Source organism: Phaseolus vulgaris, chromosome 8 (genome assembly GCF_051622355.1).
Source record: "Phaseolus vulgaris cultivar YP4 chromosome 8, ASM5162235v1, whole genome shotgun sequence".
In the NCBI taxonomy this organism is placed as follows: domain Eukaryota; kingdom Viridiplantae; phylum Streptophyta; class Magnoliopsida; order Fabales; family Fabaceae; genus Phaseolus; species Phaseolus vulgaris.
Window position 1 is genome coordinate 1,091,306 of NC_143505.1, and position 17,249 is coordinate 1,108,554.

At 31.3% G+C, this 17,249-nt stretch overlaps 2 protein-coding genes and 2 pseudogenes across 2 annotated transcripts; 2 read left to right on the forward strand and 2 right to left on the reverse strand.

Annotated features, from left to right (window-relative positions):
• Window positions 1-1,343: 1,343 nt before the first annotated feature.
• Window positions 1,344-2,378, reverse strand: LOC137824114 (putative UPF0481 protein At3g02645 pseudogene; annotated as a pseudogene).
• A 6,339-nt stretch (window positions 2,379-8,717) lies between these two features.
• Window positions 8,718-10,660, forward strand: LOC137823455 (heat shock 70 kDa protein 4-like; annotated as a pseudogene).
• Window positions 10,661-12,273: 1,613 nt separating this feature from the next.
• LOC137827113 (heat shock cognate 70 kDa protein) lies at window positions 12,274-14,414 on the forward strand. The gene is given in 4 exon segments (XM_068633325.2): window positions 12,274-12,374; window positions 12,799-13,034; window positions 13,285-13,721; window positions 13,724-14,414. Coding segments are annotated over 3 exon segments (1,260 nt in total). The 5' UTR covers window positions 12,274-12,374; window positions 12,799-12,814; the 3' UTR covers window positions 14,327-14,414.
• A 701-nt stretch (window positions 14,415-15,115) lies between these two features.
• Window positions 15,116-16,468, reverse strand: LOC137826993 (uncharacterized). Its single transcript, XM_068633163.2, has 2 exons — window positions 16,369-16,468; window positions 15,116-16,137 (listed from the first exon to the last, which is right to left on the reverse strand). The coding sequence occupies exon 2, from the start codon at window positions 16,076-16,078 to the stop codon at window positions 15,311-15,313; it is 768 nt and encodes a 255-aa protein (XP_068489264.1). The 5' UTR covers window positions 16,079-16,137; window positions 16,369-16,468; the 3' UTR covers window positions 15,116-15,310.
• Between the last annotated feature and the right edge of the window lie 781 nt (window positions 16,469-17,249).

The window sequence follows — 17,249 nt, forward strand, 5'->3', positions numbered from 1 at the left end:
AGATGTAAATGACTCAATTTTTGTCAAACTCACCATTTTAGATTAGTATTTATTTTTCTTTCGTAATGTGTTTAGAGTTATGTAGGTCATATATATATATATAATATTCTATGTTCATTCGGTTCTAATAATAAAAAAAAAAAATGAAACACAAATGTAAATTATGGCTAGCTTCAGTATAATTACAGCTACATGCGTCGAACACCAATTATTACTATTTCCTAATTTTGTTATTAAATTTTTATTTTTTTCATATTTTAAAAATAATATATTTTAATTTAAAAATATGTAATAAAATATGAGCATAACTTAAAAAATACATCATACATCATCATTTTCTTACTTGGTTAATGGTAATATATGTGGAAAAAACTTTTCATAAATATCTATTGAAAAGAAAAAGAAATCATTAATTAAAATTAATTTATACTCAAATTCTCTCTCTCTCTCTCTCTCTCTCTATATATATATATATATATATATATTGAAAAGCATGTACTTATGTATAAGATAAACTTTACTCATAAAAAAATCATTTCAATTTTTTTTAAATTTATCTCTTTATAAGTATTTTTGAATAATCTCATTTTAAACCTGTTTTCAACCAAAAATATGGTAGTCTAATATTTTAAAAAACATAGATAATAAAATTTACAATCATAATAATTTAATAATAAAACATGACATTAAAACTTGATACTGTAATTCGGCTTTTCTTATTCAGAAAATCAATGAAAATTTTATTTGATTGTACAAACTGCTCTTGTTCTATGCTCTTCTGTATATGTAATGATAAGCTTCTTCGGTTTTCGATACCAATCTTGGATTCCCTTTTGGTTCTGTGCTCAATGATGCTGTTCCCTTTTGGTGTAATCTTAGGTGAGTTGGTTACTGTTTTTAATACTTTCAGGATTTTGATAATTGTTGGATACCTGACATAGCAAACTGAAAATGCACTTAAGCCTTGTTTTTGTAGGCTTTTTCTGTAATCACTTATTTAAGGAGAAGAGATTAAGAGGGTAAAATGAATTATACTTCTCTCAGAAGTTAAAATCAACTCATGATTTCAACTTTTGGAGAAGTCATATGAGAGGACTTCAAAAAAAGTTTTATAAGTTGATTTTAACTAATGGGAAAAACTCGATTCATTTTACCTTTTTATTTTCTTGTCTGAAAAGTACTTGTAGAGATATATATTTTCAAACAAGGCCTTAGTTGTGGAATGTATAGTACCATTCATAGAAATTATGTGGAATGTATACTATACTACAATTATTTTTGTGTTTATGCTTTTGCTGATACCTAATTAATTTATTTCCAACCATCATTTTACCCATGCAGGGACCGCTACAACATTGCAACTAAACCAGACAAAATTTTATCTGTTGTTATGATAGTCTTGGCCGTCTTCTCTAACGTGGTGGCTATATACAGTGATGCTATGCCTTGATCAAGCAGAATCAAACTAAGCGACCCTGATGACCAGTGACCCTGATGCAGTTGATGCTTCATAAGCAACTAAGTTTCTCAATAACACTTCACTGTTTACGTCTAAACCAATTGTTGGAAGGTACAGTGTTACTGTTTTTACATCAAATCCAATGGTCGATATGTCTCCATTGGTGGTCATGAAACAAACCCCAGACTTTGAGAGTTCTGTGACTGAAGGAATTGCAATTTCCTCCATCAAGGGTGGTTTGTTGGTGGCATTATCTGAGCTTAAATTCCCATTTTCTGCTGTGCTTGCTTCTTTATCTTCGGAGAAAAATAAGTATTCAACAGGTTGCTTAATAAGTCCTACTCCAGGAAGGTTAGAAATTATAGTCCAAGGCAACCAAGTGATAACTTTCATGGTTCTACATTGCTGGAATTTCTTAATTAAGTTTACAAATGCTGTAACCAATTTTGAAAGAAAGCTCCAAATCTCACATAGAAATTGCTTAGCATAGTTTAAGAATGATTCTTCATTGTCCTCATTATCTTTGTGTTGATCCTCTAACTGGACTACATCTGATTGTTCTTCCAATTTAGGCACAATCATAGCATACAAAAAATCTAGCAAATCTGCAGACTGAGACAATGATCTCTAAATAATCCTTCTCTATCACCTTGAAAGGAGAAAGTTGTTTCCACAATCCTATCAACATGGCAACCAACATGTCATCTGCTAATTCCATTGATGAGAATTTGAACTCCAACAGCTTTCTCAACACAAATAGTGGAATCTGATTTTCAAGCATTAATATGTCCTTCAAGATTGCATTATGAGCAATTCTCCTCCCGGCATAATCCATGAAGTGAGACATTCTTGATGAAACTCCTGGTATCATCAGTGTTCCATCTTGAATGGTATAAACTTGAAGAAATTTATTAAGTTGTTATTTCTGTTACTCTGTTTTTGTTTAACAGAGTCTTATATATATATATATTTATTCTTTTTCAGGTATGATATAATAAAATACAATTCTCTTTCTTCTTCATTCTCTTCTCTTACTTTCTCCCTTTTCCACCGCTTCCACTGTTTTCTTCCACCACATCATGCGTGTCATGGCATACCACTGCCCTCTGTCTCAGAAGGCTAAGCACACCCAAGAAGGTTGCAGCACTGTGGTGTGAGTTATAAGAAAAACCAGAATCCAATACATGAAGACCAGAATCCAATATGGTATCAGCGCGGGTTAAAGTCCCGCTCTGCTTCCGCTCTTTCCTTTGTTCCTATTTCTGGGATTTTTTTTTTTGTGTGATTCGTGATGGAAACTAACTCTGACAGTGGCAAAGATTCCACTTCCGAATTCAAGCAGTAACCAAGATCCCACACAGAACCCAAGCAGCCCTTATTATCTACATCCTGGAGAAAATCCAGGAACGGTTTTAATCAATCTTGCTAATGGAGCCTTTACCTAGTATAATGCAAGACTACCAGCAAATATTTGAAAGCGAAGGAGAAATAAAGCTATATAAAAGTAATTATTGCCAGCAAAGCATTGTGTTTAAAATAATACAACACACAAGAATAAAAGAAGGGGGTTGAAATGGATAAAGAACAGCATTAGTAGTTGAGGTTGTTCGTGAAACGTAGTTAGATGAACTTGGTTGACAAATTATTCAGGCTTTAATTATCTGCAGATAAAGGGATTTATTATAGCTTAAAAAGTTTATTTGCCATATGGCCATATAAATCAAAAGTGCTTCAAACTTTAATTACAAGCCACAAAAAAACTGCATCAATTATAGTTTATAATGAACTAATTTAATTCACACGTGTTTGCTGGGTGAATATACATGGTTTATGCATCTATCAGAGTAATCAAATCATGATTTTTAAGGTTGTGCAGGACATCATAAGATCTGTTTTTTTAATGTTTATCTATTTTATCTTCATACTTGTTTTGGGCATCAGATAAAATAAAACTATCAGAATTCAGAATAAAGTTGATAAACTTCTGAGTTTCATTTTGCTCTTTAGTTAGATCTTAGGGAGGATGATGATATAACAGAAGCCCATCTTATCAGTTGTTTGATGCAACATCATATTGTATAACGGTAAACAGCAGAGCCAATTTATATTTAATAAATGTAGTAAATTCTAAAATTGGTCTTTTGAATACCAAATTAAAACATCATTAAAACATTACTGTAAAACACCACTATATCAGTTTTCCAAATATTTTGGCCACTAAATTAGTCCTCCAAAAATTTAAAACATACCCGCACAAATAAAACTCCAGAAAAAATGATATTCTAATCCAAACTGAATCCTTTGTAGTTTCTGCATATCAGACTACTGATAGTTAAATTTAAACCCCACAGCTTGGTATCTCACAATAAAAGGAATTCACAGGGGAGAGGATCATTCTTTCTCATCAGGTTTCTGCTTGGTCCTATTAACTCCATCGGCAGGAGGCAATGTCTACAAAGAAAAGAATGAGTCAAAAACATTACAGAAAAAAGATCTAGACCCTCTAGATTGCACCCTAGGTACTATAGTATAAGTGATAACAGATGACACGAACCTCAAGGGAGTATAACAGTTAGATGTCCATGTTTTTTTATTCAAGAGTTTCTATCAATGGTTTTGCACTTCAGTATCTATGATGCAATATAGGGAAAATTTAAATTCATACACTATAAGGATTTTGTGAACAAGTATAAATGTGTCTGAATGTACTACTACTACAACTTCAATATTTTCACTACAATATTTGCATTGAGTGTCTTGAATGTATGGTCATCGTACAAAATAATAGTTAGCAATAATTTCAACTGTGCATATGGCTTTTTGACAATTTAAAAAAAAAAGGCATTTCAAATAACATTGGTTTCAATCAAGCACATTAGCTCCCTGTGTGTTAAAACATATACTAGGCATTTAAAGTTTAAAGTTCAACAACTGAAAAAACACACATAACTTGCGCGTATTGTCATATTTCAAACTCAACACTGAATAAAGAGGGTACTATTGCTGAAGGCCATGAAAAAGTTAGATTAAAAACTTACAAGATTAGGCTTATAGATATTGTGAACAACAGAAGCACCAGCAAGAAGAGAAAAGACAACAACCACACAGGACCAGGCCAGTGACGGAGTCCCTGTCGGCTGCCTTCCACCACCGAATTTTCTATTCATCCTCACAAAATATTCAAAGCTCGGACCACACTAGACCTTCAAATATTGAGACACATCATGTAAACATAAATTGCCAACTGAAAAACCTAACCTTATTGTTAAAATACAAACACAAATTCAAAAAGTCAGAAAATTTGCCACGGGATATCCACACAAACTAAATTAATTGCACACACAATTCCAAGTTAACAGAATAAACCCCACAAACAGGAATAAAAGACAATGGCAGGTAAAAGAGAGCAAACATAGCCAAGAATAAGTGGGCTAGGATTCTAGGAAACAGCAGAAGCTGTGGTTCAAACCTGGTTGTCAAACTCGCGAGTCAACTCGCTGACTCGTCCGAGTTTACGTTTTCACCCACCTAACCGAGTTAACTCGGTAGTAAAATCGAATTTTGAGTAAATTCGCGAGTGTGCTCCGAGTTTGGCGAGTTCAGCTAGATTTTCGTTTTAACCCAAAACGAAGTCGTTCCTAAGTGGAAAATGAAATGAAATAAACTCACCTGGATTCGCGTTTCGTTTTTGGGTTCACGTCTGTTTTTGTGTTACTGCGTCTTCTCTGAACGAGTGCGGAGGTCGCGCGGAAGTGGCGATTCGACGGTGGTCGCGTGGTGCTGTTTTGGTGGTTGATGGTGCTGTCTTTTGGGTGTGCATTGCATATGTTATTTAGGGAATTAGGTTTTGTTTTTTTTAATTGAGCTGTATTAAATTGAGTTTTTTTTATTTATTTAAGGGAGATGATATATTGCCCCTAAAGTAAATATATTCATCCTAAATAATATATTAATTATTTTTAATTTAAAATGTTATTATATTATCATAAAAAGTTATTTAAATCAAAAAATGTATTCATAAATCAAAATTTAGAAAATTAAAAAAACTGCTATAAAAATTCAAATTAAACTATATTTTATTTTGTATAGTTGTTCTATTTAAAAGTTAAAAATGACTTTTTCGTATTTTTACCTAAGACATTTAGTGCAAAAAAATGATAAAGGTTATTATTTGAAAGAAATTATTGAATTGGATCCAATTTCATTTTAAAAAAAACTTTCTATCAGCAACCCTAACTAACATCTTGAAACCATAATGTGAAGCACTAGATCAATATCAGAATAAAAAACAACAAAATTAATTTATTCTCTAACCATTCATCCAATATGTCATGTTTTAAGTTGGTGAATTGCGCATGTAAATTAAAAATTAATGGTTGAATTAATATAGTCATTATAAAATAAAATATAATCATATTCGCAGTATAAACCAGATGAAAGAAATGATTGTTCAATTAGTTGATACAATTTGTTTGAAAAAACAAATTAGTTAGTTTATTTCTTTTGTATATTTTAAATGTATTCAAACATAAGTGTCAACACAACAATCTGTTATCAATCTGCCATCAAACGGTGTCAACACAACAATCTGTCATCAAACGAAATACTTTTGTTTTTAACTTTGGTGGTGGTACATTTAATGTGTCTCTTCCCACTATTAAACATAAGGTTTTCAAAGTCAAGACACTCATCTCGACAGATGGATATTGACTAGGGATGACAATGCGGTCGGATCCGTTTCACATAAACTCGTCCCGCATTTAGCCACAAAATACTTTGAATTTACATATTCTTCCGGTCCTTTACCCTTTCTTTTCGTAAGATGAGCGCATTGTACCGTGACCATATTGGTTGAACCATTATACATTGAGGTAGATAGTTTATTTCAAGGCATTGATTTGTGTTCTTCAATAGCTCGTGCAAAATTTGAAGAAATCACTATGGAGCTATTTGAAAAATGTATGGAGATCGTAGATAGGTGTCTTACGGATGCTAAGATAGACAAAAGCAGTGTACATGATTTAATGACCCGAAAGACTTAGCTCGACATGGGCTTGGATCGGCTTGACTAGACATTGGCATGGGCCAACTCAGCTCGATATCGGCCCTGACCGACTCAGGTCGACTCAATATCGGCCACTCAACTCGACTTGGTCCAGGGTTGACTCGGCTCGACTTTGACCCAAAATGACTTCATTCGACTTGGTCCCGGACAACTAATGTTTTTTTTTCAAACAAATTGTACTGAACTAGTTGAACCATAATTTCTTTACACATACTTGACGAACTTAAAACATTACTTGATAGTACATATTGAATGTTTGGAGTTAGGGTTAGGACTGCTGAAAGTTTTTTTCAAATGAAATTGGATCTCTGAATTCAATAATTTCGTTCAAATAATAACCTTTATCATTTTTTTCTATGATTTTGAATCTACATGTAAAATTACGAAAGGGAACTTTTAAATAGAACAAAGATACAAGATAAAATATATTTTAATTTGAATTTTCATAACACTTTTTTGAATTTTCTAAATTTTGATTTATGAATACATTTTTAAATTTAAATTTTCAAAACACTTTTCTGAATTTTTGTCAAGATTTATTTTCTAAAATATATTTCTAAATTTGGTTTTTGGAGTAGAACACAAAAATCTATTATAGAGTTCATTTTACAAAATATATTTTTTAATTCCATAATTCTAATTTCATAATGAATGAAAATTTTAATATTTCCAAATTGAATTAGTGCATGTTCAAAATCACTTGGGGTGCACCAAAATGCAAATAAAGCTAAATTATTATTAACATTCTTACTTTCCTTTAAGAGACATTTGTAAATACTTATTGTTTTCTTTTAAGTATTGGACAACTTTTCTTGTTCACACGTAATAAAACACACGCTTTATAACTTTTTATAGTAATATAATAATATTTTAAATTAAAAATAATTAATATATTATTTAGGATGAATATATTTACTATTTAGGGGCAATATATCATCTCCCTTAAATAAATAAAAAAACCCAGTTTAATACAACTCAATTAAAAAAAAACGACCTAATCCCTACCTACATTTTTATTTAATGTAATTTAATGTTATTTTCTTATTTAATGTCATTGTCTTCTCTCAAGTTCAATAAGAAAAACAATTTGAAAAATATAACGGAGAAAAATGGTATAAAAATTGAGAAAAAAAACTCAATAAACAATAATTATTAGAGTAAAAATGAGAATTTTCAAAGAGATATGTATATACTCATAAATATTTTTTTTATTTTTAAAAAAAGTTAATTTGTAATAAAAACAAAAAGAATTAAATCTATGTGGTTTAGAAAATATTTTATTTGGCATTGTTTCTGTTTATCATTTAAATCCATTTTTTTTAAAAAAAAATCTTCAAATAAATATTGCAAATATTTTTTCTATCTATTGCAAATATTTATCAAAGGTACTTATTTTTAGTATCTTACATTATTAAAATGATTTTGTCATTATCTTTTTTATCTATTTCCATAATCAAACTCACATTTTAATACAAAACATTATTATACACAACAATAACTTTCTTATAATTTTTCAAAAATCTTTTTTAAACATATCAAAACACAATAAGAAAATGATAATTAACTGTATTAATGATACTTCAAAATTACTAATAATACCTTCTAAATAATATTATTGAAAACAAAAAAAACAAAGATGTAATTTAAAATTTATCTCTCTCTCACTATATATATTTTTAGTTATATTTATTTTATTATATACGTAGTTTAAATATTTTATATCTATTGTTTTTTTTTAAAATTCTGTATTGTTATAAAAGATAGAAAGTTATTGATGAATTTGTTACCTTTATTAATTTTATATATCTTATTTAGAAAGAAGCGAAAAGAGAGAGAAAAATATATATTTTATTAAGAATTGTTGCTCAGTTTACACTCTATTAAGTATTATATTTATATAACATGAAAATATAACATTGAATATTATATTTATATAACAAACATAAAAGATAAATCTTAAAAGTAACGATTACAGAAAATTATAACTGATAAACAATTGACAATTTAAAATATTATATCATTTATATCTATTAACCTTCTCAAATAACAACCTAAACCTACATTCTTTTAGTTTTCCAAGACACTCTGTTGATAGTGTAACTTCTCTTTATGTAAGTATAAAAATCAACCCTTTCATCTTAATCCATATTCTCATATTCTTCTAGATCTCAGTTTTCATTCACATAAAGAAAAATGTCCAAGGACAATAAGGGATTGGCCATAGGAATAGACCTTGGCACAACATACTCGTGTGTTGCAGTATGGCAGCAACAACATAATAGAGTGGAGATCATCCATAATGATCAAGGTAACAAGACCACTTCTTCCTGTGTCTTTTACCGACCATCAAAGGTTGATAGGAGATGCCGCAAAAAATCAGGCTGCTATGAATCCAGAGAACACCATCTTCGGTATATGTTCTCTACTATTACTTTTTTTCCTTTGTTCAAACTTTACGCTAGAAAACTAGACTATCTATCAAAATAATATTTGTAACTCTTGTAGATGCTAAGAGGCTAATAGGTAGGAAGTATAGTGACCAAATTGTTCAAAAAGATAAAATGTTGTGGCCGTTTAAGATTGTTGCCGGTGTCAATGACAAGCCCATGATTTCTGTCAAGTACAAGGGTCAGGAGAAGAACCTTTGTGCGGAAGAAGTATCATCCATGGTCCTCTCAAAGATGCGGGACACTGCAGAGGCATACTTGCAAAAACCTGTGAAGAAAGCAGTGATTACTGTACCTGCCTATTTCAATGATTCTCAGCGCAAAGCCACCATGGATGCTGGTGCTATTATCGGCCTCAATGTTATTGGTATGATCAATGAACCCACTGCTGCAGCAATTGCATATGGTCTTGATAACAGAAATGATTGGGTTGGAGGGCGAAATATTTTTGTTTTTGACTTTGGTGGTGGTACATTTGATGTGTCTCTTCTCACTGTTAAGGGGAAGGTATTCAAAGTCAAGGCCACTGCAGGGAACACTCATCTTGGGGGAGAGGACATTGATAACAGAATGGTGAACTACTTTGTAAGGGAGATGAAAAGAAAAAATAAAGTGGACATAAGTGGGAATCCACGAGCCCTAAGGAGGTTGAAAAGTGCTTGCGAGAAAGCAAAAAGGACACTCTCATATAATGTTACTACAAACATTGACCTGGATAGTTTATTTCAAGGCATTGATTTGTGTTCTTCAATATCTCGTGCCAAATTTGAAGAAATCAATATGGAGCTTTTTGAAGAGTGTATGGAGACAGTAGATAGGTGTCTTAGGGATGCTAAGATGGACAAAAACAGTGTGCATGATGTTGTCCTTGTTGGTGGTTCTTCTAGGATTCCCAAAGTGCAGCAGCTACTGCAAGACTTTTTCAATGGGAAAGATCTTTGCACGAGCTTAAACCCTGATGAGGCTGTTGCTTACGGTGCAGCTGTGCAGGCTGCTTTGTTGAGTGAAGGCATTAAGAATGTTCCTGACCTGGTTGTGTTGGATATTACACCACTGTCACTTGGTAGGAGTATTGTAGGGGATATCATGAGCGTTGTCATTCCTAGGAATACTACTATTCCTGTAAAGAGATCGAAAGAATATCACACAATTGAAGACAATCAATCCTCAACCCTAATTGAGGTCTATGAGGGCGAGAGAACTAGAGCCACGGATAATAATTTGTTGGGTTCTTTTGTTCTTTCTGGATTTCCTCCAGCTCCTCGTGGCTATCCTAGCTGGGTAACTTTTGCACTAAATGAAAATGGCATTCTATCCATTTCTGCTGAGGATAAAGCTGGAAATAGGAATGAAATTACAATAACCAATGAGAAAGGAAGATTAACAGCTGCAGAAATAAGTATAAAGATTCAAGAAGCAGAAAATTACAAATCTGAAGATGAAAAGTTTCTTAAGAAAGCCAATGCAATGAATGATTTAGATTATCATGTTTACAAGATCAGAAAGGCATTAAAGAAAGAGGATATCGATTCAAAGTTGAGCTCAAAAGAAAAGGAAAATATCAGTTCTACTATGTCTAGAGCCATGGATATGCTTGATGATCGAAATCAAATCGAAGATTTAGTTGCTGTCGAAGACTGTCTGAAAGAGCTTCAAGTAATCTTTGAAAGAATTATGTCCTTTTTCTAATTTCGTTTTCAATTAGTATTTTGTTTCATAATTTAGTCTCCAATTAGATTTAAAATAAGTATGTTAATTTTTTTATCCAGAAAATTATTTAGGTCAAATTCAAACTAATTTTATGTTTTTTTATGTAACTATAATTCATTGAAATTTACAATTATTTGACAAATCTTCATTTATATATATGCGAATTATTTAATGCTAATGAATCATCATTTATTGAAAGGTCTTTTAAAACATGTATATAAAAATTATGTTAATTGTTATTATACTTAAAAAAAATATACTATTTAGTAGTTCCATATTGATAAGTCCTTTTAGCATTTTATTATTGATTGAAAATTATTAAAAAACATAACTTTTTAGTGAATTTTACTTTAATTTAATTACTTGTGTCTTTATTGATATTTATTATTTTTTACTTATATTGTATTATTTACCTTTATTAAAATAAAGTTTCATTTAACTAACTATTATAATTGTATTATAGTTAATTAAAATTCATAAAAGTAAATATTTCCTAAAATAAAAATTATATTTTAAATCAATGATATATAATTTATATTATAATACAAATTAATTTAAGTTAATGGATATTTTTTTAAAATATTAAAATTTAATTAAAAAAATAAAGGTAGAAATAATTAATTAAAAGGAATAAAATCTTAAAATAGTACATTTAGTCTTCCGTAGTTTAATTTTACTTTACAGTCTTCCGTAGTTTAAATCCAATATGACTAAAAAAATAGTAAAAATAAACAATTACTTTACAGTCTTCTGCAGTTTAATTCATTGTCACTAAGGAATTTGAAAACATAAAGTTTAAATAAATTAAAAGTATAATTTTTCTATATTTAAAAAATCTCTACATCACAATTTACTGTCATTTTTGTTTAGTATGTGAATTTACTGTAGTTAAGCTTTTTCACTTTCCATTATCAGTTTTTTCACACATCTTTCTTCCAAGTATTGCTACCATTATGATTTTTCAGGACAAGAATTAAATTGACTGATCTACAACTAAAATATTTGTCATTTTTTTAATATCAAGAATTCAAATCACATTTTATAATTTAAAAATAAACCATTTGTATGAATGATTTAATTTAACAAGAGAATAATTAATAATATATTCTTTGTTCACCTCTGGACTATGTCACTGTGTGCATACCCAGTCAATTTTAAATTTTAATTTTCTAATCTACCTTCTGGTGTACACAAACTCAACTTACCTCTCAATCTTAAATAATTATGATTTGCTTTTCTATTTCAAGAAAAAAATCAGTTAATTTCTAAAAAAAAATAAAATTATTTTTTTAAAAAAATTTAGATAATTAAACCAAATTTTCTTTAATTGTTTAATTTTTTTTTCAGCTTTTGTCCTCAACTTTAATACTAAAATAAAACTAAACTTTAAAAGGAGAACCTTATTAAAAAGAAAAAAGACTTTCAAAAATATTGGTAGCTTGTTCGTGAAGTATGAGGGTTTAAACAAAGTTATATTACTATATTTTCCATTATGAATCTTTCAAAGTTCTTCTATATATTTTCCATTATGAATCTTTCAAAGTTCTTCTATATATTTTCCATTATGAATCTTTTAAAGTTCTTCTATATATTTTCCATTATGAATCTTTCAAAATTCTTCTATACTCGTTGATAAGTTGTGAAGGAAAGGCCCCAAACACACATTCAGAGCTTTATGCACCATTTCTTCAAGGTAAAAGTCCTGAATCAACACCCTCATATATCTTTCTTCTGTATTAAGTGCATGTTCTGATACACATGTACATGTATGTCTAAATCATTCAATATTGAGAAAACTATAAACAAGAACAGTTTTCACTTCAAAATACTGATTTAATGAGATTGAGGTACCTCAGACCCAAAGTCATAAGATTCTAGACCAAGTAAGTATATCTTTTTATGTTGAAAAATACAAAAACTGATTTTTCTCTTCACAAGTTTAAGAGTTTCATTTTCTTCTTAGTTTCATTAAATACTTGTGACAGGATACTTGGTCATTTATTGTGTCAATTATTATGTTTAATGTTTGATTTATGAAAGTCAAAGTGGGTTCTTCCATTATCCCGCGTTACTTTCTATGGCTGACTTCACTTGTTTTGAATTTGAACACATTTTAGAATCACTTGAGAGAAAATGGCAGAACAAAAGAAGGAATGGGCTGTGGGAATTGACCTTGGCACAACATACTCATGTGTTGCTGTATGGCTAGAGGAACAGTGTCGAGTGGAGATCATTCACAATGACCAGGGCAATAGAACTACGCCTTCATGTGTGGCTTTCAAAGAGAATCAAAGATTGATTGGTGATGCTGCTAAAGATCAGGCTGCTCGTAACCCAACTAACACTGTCTTTGGTAAATAATTGCTTTTTATTGCGTGTGAATTCATTTAATGTTTACACTAGTTATTTGTGTTGGCTTTTAGTTCTGCAAATGATACCTTAACATTCATCATTTACTTTGTGCCAAAAGGTATACTTTTTGTCCAGTTCTCTAATTTGTTCTATAACTTTAAACTAATAAATATCATTCCATAAGACTACTTTGACTAACATCATTGAGGAATAGCCTTAAATTGTTGCTCTATTAATGGCTAATTTTGCAGATGTGAAAAGGTTAATCGGCAGAAGATACAGTGATCCCATTATCCAGGACGATCTAAAGTTGTGGCCATTTAAGGTCATTGCTGATTCTGATGACAAACCCATGATAGCTGTTTCATACAAGGGTCAGGAGAAACACATTTCAGCTGAAGAAATCTCATCTATGATCCTTACAAAGATGCGGGAGATTGCAGAAGCGTACTTGGAATCAGAGGTTAAGAATGTTGTGGTTACTGTGCCTGCTTATTTTAATGACTCTCAGCGACAAGCAACCAAAGATGCTGGTACCATTGCTGGCCTCAATGTCATGCGGATAATCAATGAGCCCACAGCTGCAGCTCTGGCATACGGCCTTGAAAAGAGAGCAAAATGTGGTGTTGGAGAAAGAAATATTTTCATCTTTGATCTTGGTGGTGGTACATTTGACGTGTCTTTGCTCTCATGAGTGTTGTGATTCCTAGGAACACCACCATTCCTGTTGAGAAAAAGGAAGTATATGTAAGAGCTCAAGATTTCCAATCGTATGTCTCAATAGTGGTTTACCAGGGTGAAAGGAAAAGAGCAAGTGATAACCATTTGCTTGGTTATTTTAATCTTTATGGCACTCCTTATGCTCTTCGAGGCCATCCTTTAGCTGTATGTTTCAGTATAGATGCTGATGGTATTCTAACTGTAATTGCTGAGGAAGAAAGCAGTGGAAGTAAGAACGGGATTACTGTAACCAAAGAACAGAGAAGACTATCAACTGAACAAATTATGAGAAAGATTCAAGATGCCGAGAAATACAAGGCTGAAGACCAGAAATACCAAAAGAAAGCTGAAGCAATTAATGCTTTGGATGATTTCGTTTACCAGATAAGGAAGGCTATAGATGATGTTGATATCAGTAATAAGCTTCGTTCACGAGACAAAACCAAGATCAACATGGCAATTGCAGAGTCCAAAAAATTGCTTGATGCTAGGCAGCAGACAGAAACAGAGGTGTTTGTGACTCATCTGAATGAGGTGAAGAGACTCATTAAACCCATTATGAGGATTAACTAGTTTGTTTCAAGTTTATGTTGGTGAAAATTGCAAAACTTTATGAACCATGTTATCTAAATAATATAATATTTCCATTTTCCACTATCAATCCTTTAACACATTTTTCTTCAAGGTCTTGCAAATATGAAGGTAGATATGCACTTGAGTACATTTCTTCTATATGGGTATTCAGATGGGCATTTGTTTCTAGACTGTTAACATAGCTCGGCCTAAAATGCAGTGTGGTTTGTGGTCTGGTGAAAAATACAAACAACCAATAAAATGAGTAGGTAGATAATTGGTTTGTTTAACAATCCAAACCTATTTCTCTACATCTTGAAACATTAGTCTAATAACTTTCGTCTGTGAGATACCCTGAGTTAAAGAAAAATATTGAAGAGCCAAAGGGTCTTGAAATCAGTGCAAATCTTAGAAATATTAAGCTGGACTTTTTGCATAGTAGACCCTCGTTCAACCCATTATGAGGATTGAATAGTTTGTTTCAAGTTTATGTTGTTCAAGATTGCAAAACTTTATGAACCATGTTATCTAAAAATATTTTAAAGTCAAGTGGGTTATCTAAAAACTTTATTTGAATATTTTTTTAATTTATTTATTTTTGTTAAAAAAAAAGTCCAAATTTAATTCTGTGGGCTTAAATTTTTATTTTATGGTTTTAGTTCTTACAATACTCATTTTGGATTTTTAAAAAAGGGCATTAATTAATAATTGAACATAAGTTTACAACTGGCTCTTGGAGTAACATATATATACATTGCTAACGTGCTTCTTTGACAATTAAGAAGTTGGTTTCCATGACTGCAACATTTTCATGCAAACATATATACTTTATTTTACAAAACCACCACTTCCAGAGCTTGAATCTATACTTTTATTTACAGAAAATTCTCAAAACAAAATGAACAACAAACATCATATTTATATGATACTCTAAACCCTAAGTCTAGTTTAATAACTAAACAACAACTATGGTAGATTTCTTGATCAATCTGAAACTAGGGCTTCCACTAGAGCAGCAATAGCAGTTATAGGATTTCCAAAAACAGCTGAAAATATTAGTTTAAATATCAACACAGCGATCTTAGTGTACTTCCTCAGTGTCCCTGATCTCCTCCAACTTCCTCCACTTGGTACCATTTCCATGCTTCTCACTGCAAGTTGAGAGTACTCTCGGTCACTCATCCCTATTGAATTGGTTTCTTGAGTAAAATAACCCCTATTCAAATTCTCAAGAATCAGTTGCTTAACACACGAAACATGGTAACAATATTTTCTCCCAGAACCTGAAGATACATAAGACCATCCTTTGACTCCATCCACAACATTCCTATGATTACACTTGACACACACTGAGGGAACCTTTTCACACAGTTGAAGAGAGATTTGCCCTTCTTCATCAGAAATGCTATCTTTCAGATATAAACAGCATGGATGTAGATCATAACCGGTAAGGGAGCAATGGTACACAAACCCTAGCACATCTTTTCCACAAGCATCGCAGTATCTAACGCGGTTTCCCGGTGCTTTCTCATAGAACTCGAATTGGCTCCTGTGGAAAAATCGATGAGAAGCATGGGAATCAGCATTTGCACACTCTTCATGGAGGATGTAACCACAATTCTTGTTTTGACAGTGGTAACTGCGTCCGAATCCCACTTCTTGACATCCACTGCATCTGAACGGAGACCCTGGTGGCTTCAATTGCATCGGTTGTTCTTTATGGCTGGGACAACCCCTCTTGGTAGTTTCCATCTCTCTTTTCTCACTTTTGTTTGTGATATAATCAAGGGTAGGTGTTGTGATACGAGTTCCTGTTAGAACAAGAAAACACAACAACAAAGAAAGTTAATGTAATGCTCAAATACAACAAAGGAAACTGAGATATATGCAAAAGCAGAACTGTTAAAACAAACTATGACTAGAGACAAACAGGCGCATGCAATTCTGAGGGGACAAATTCAAAGATGTGAAAGAATAATAGAAGTAAATTGCAGGGTTGATGTGCAGATAAGAAACAGAAAGGAAAACGTTTTGGTGAATACACTAATCAGATCTGATATAAACGACAGAGACAGAAACAGAAAATCAGAGAAAAACGACGATGGATGTAATATGCAATATAAGAAGAGATAGAAAGAAATTGAATAGGTATTTATGATATGAAGTGTCTATATATAAAATAGTACTAAAAAGTGTATAAGATGTCATTTTGTTGAACAATTATATTACTATTTATAAGCAACACGTTAAGTGAGAGCTTGACTCCTTAAAATAACATATATAACTTACTTGGAAAGCAAACAATTTCTGATATTTCGGTTATATCTTCTTTGATAAGAGACCATAACGCGTAGCTCAACTTTGTTATACCTTCTCATCTTTCTTTGTATTTTGTTTAGTTATTTAGTGATGATAAATAACATTTTAATATACACGTTACACGTTACAACCACGAATGTGTCATCAACGTTTTGGTTGTTCCTTCAAGGAAAATGTGGGAGATGTTATTGGGCAATTCTTTCTTCTTATACGCGTCTTTATCTTTAGTTAATTTCTTATATAACTTCGTAATATTATTTTTCAAAATTATCTTTTCCAACTATAATTTAGATGACAATTTCCTTTGATTGAATCGGTGAGGGAACGGTCATATAATAAAATATAATTAACTTCGGCACTTATTATATTGAGCATATACTATGTATCTACTTAGAAAGTACTGAGAAAGTGTAGTCCTAATGAATTAAGTTCACAATTTTCAAAGGTTGACTGCTGCGTGTCATTCATACATATCTGCTTTCAACTTTCAATTAAGTAATTCATCATATATACATATATAATGGTATATAAGGAGGATTTTTGTTGAAAGGGGTTGAATGTTAGGTGTATAGCTTCTAACTTAAATTCTAAATTTTAAATCCTA

What these genes read in the sequence shown, in the direction of transcription:
- LOC137826993 (XM_068633163.2), bottom strand. Translation starts at nt 16,078, where the DNA reads ATGGAAACTACCAAGAGGGGTTGTCCCAGCCATAAAGAACAACCGATG.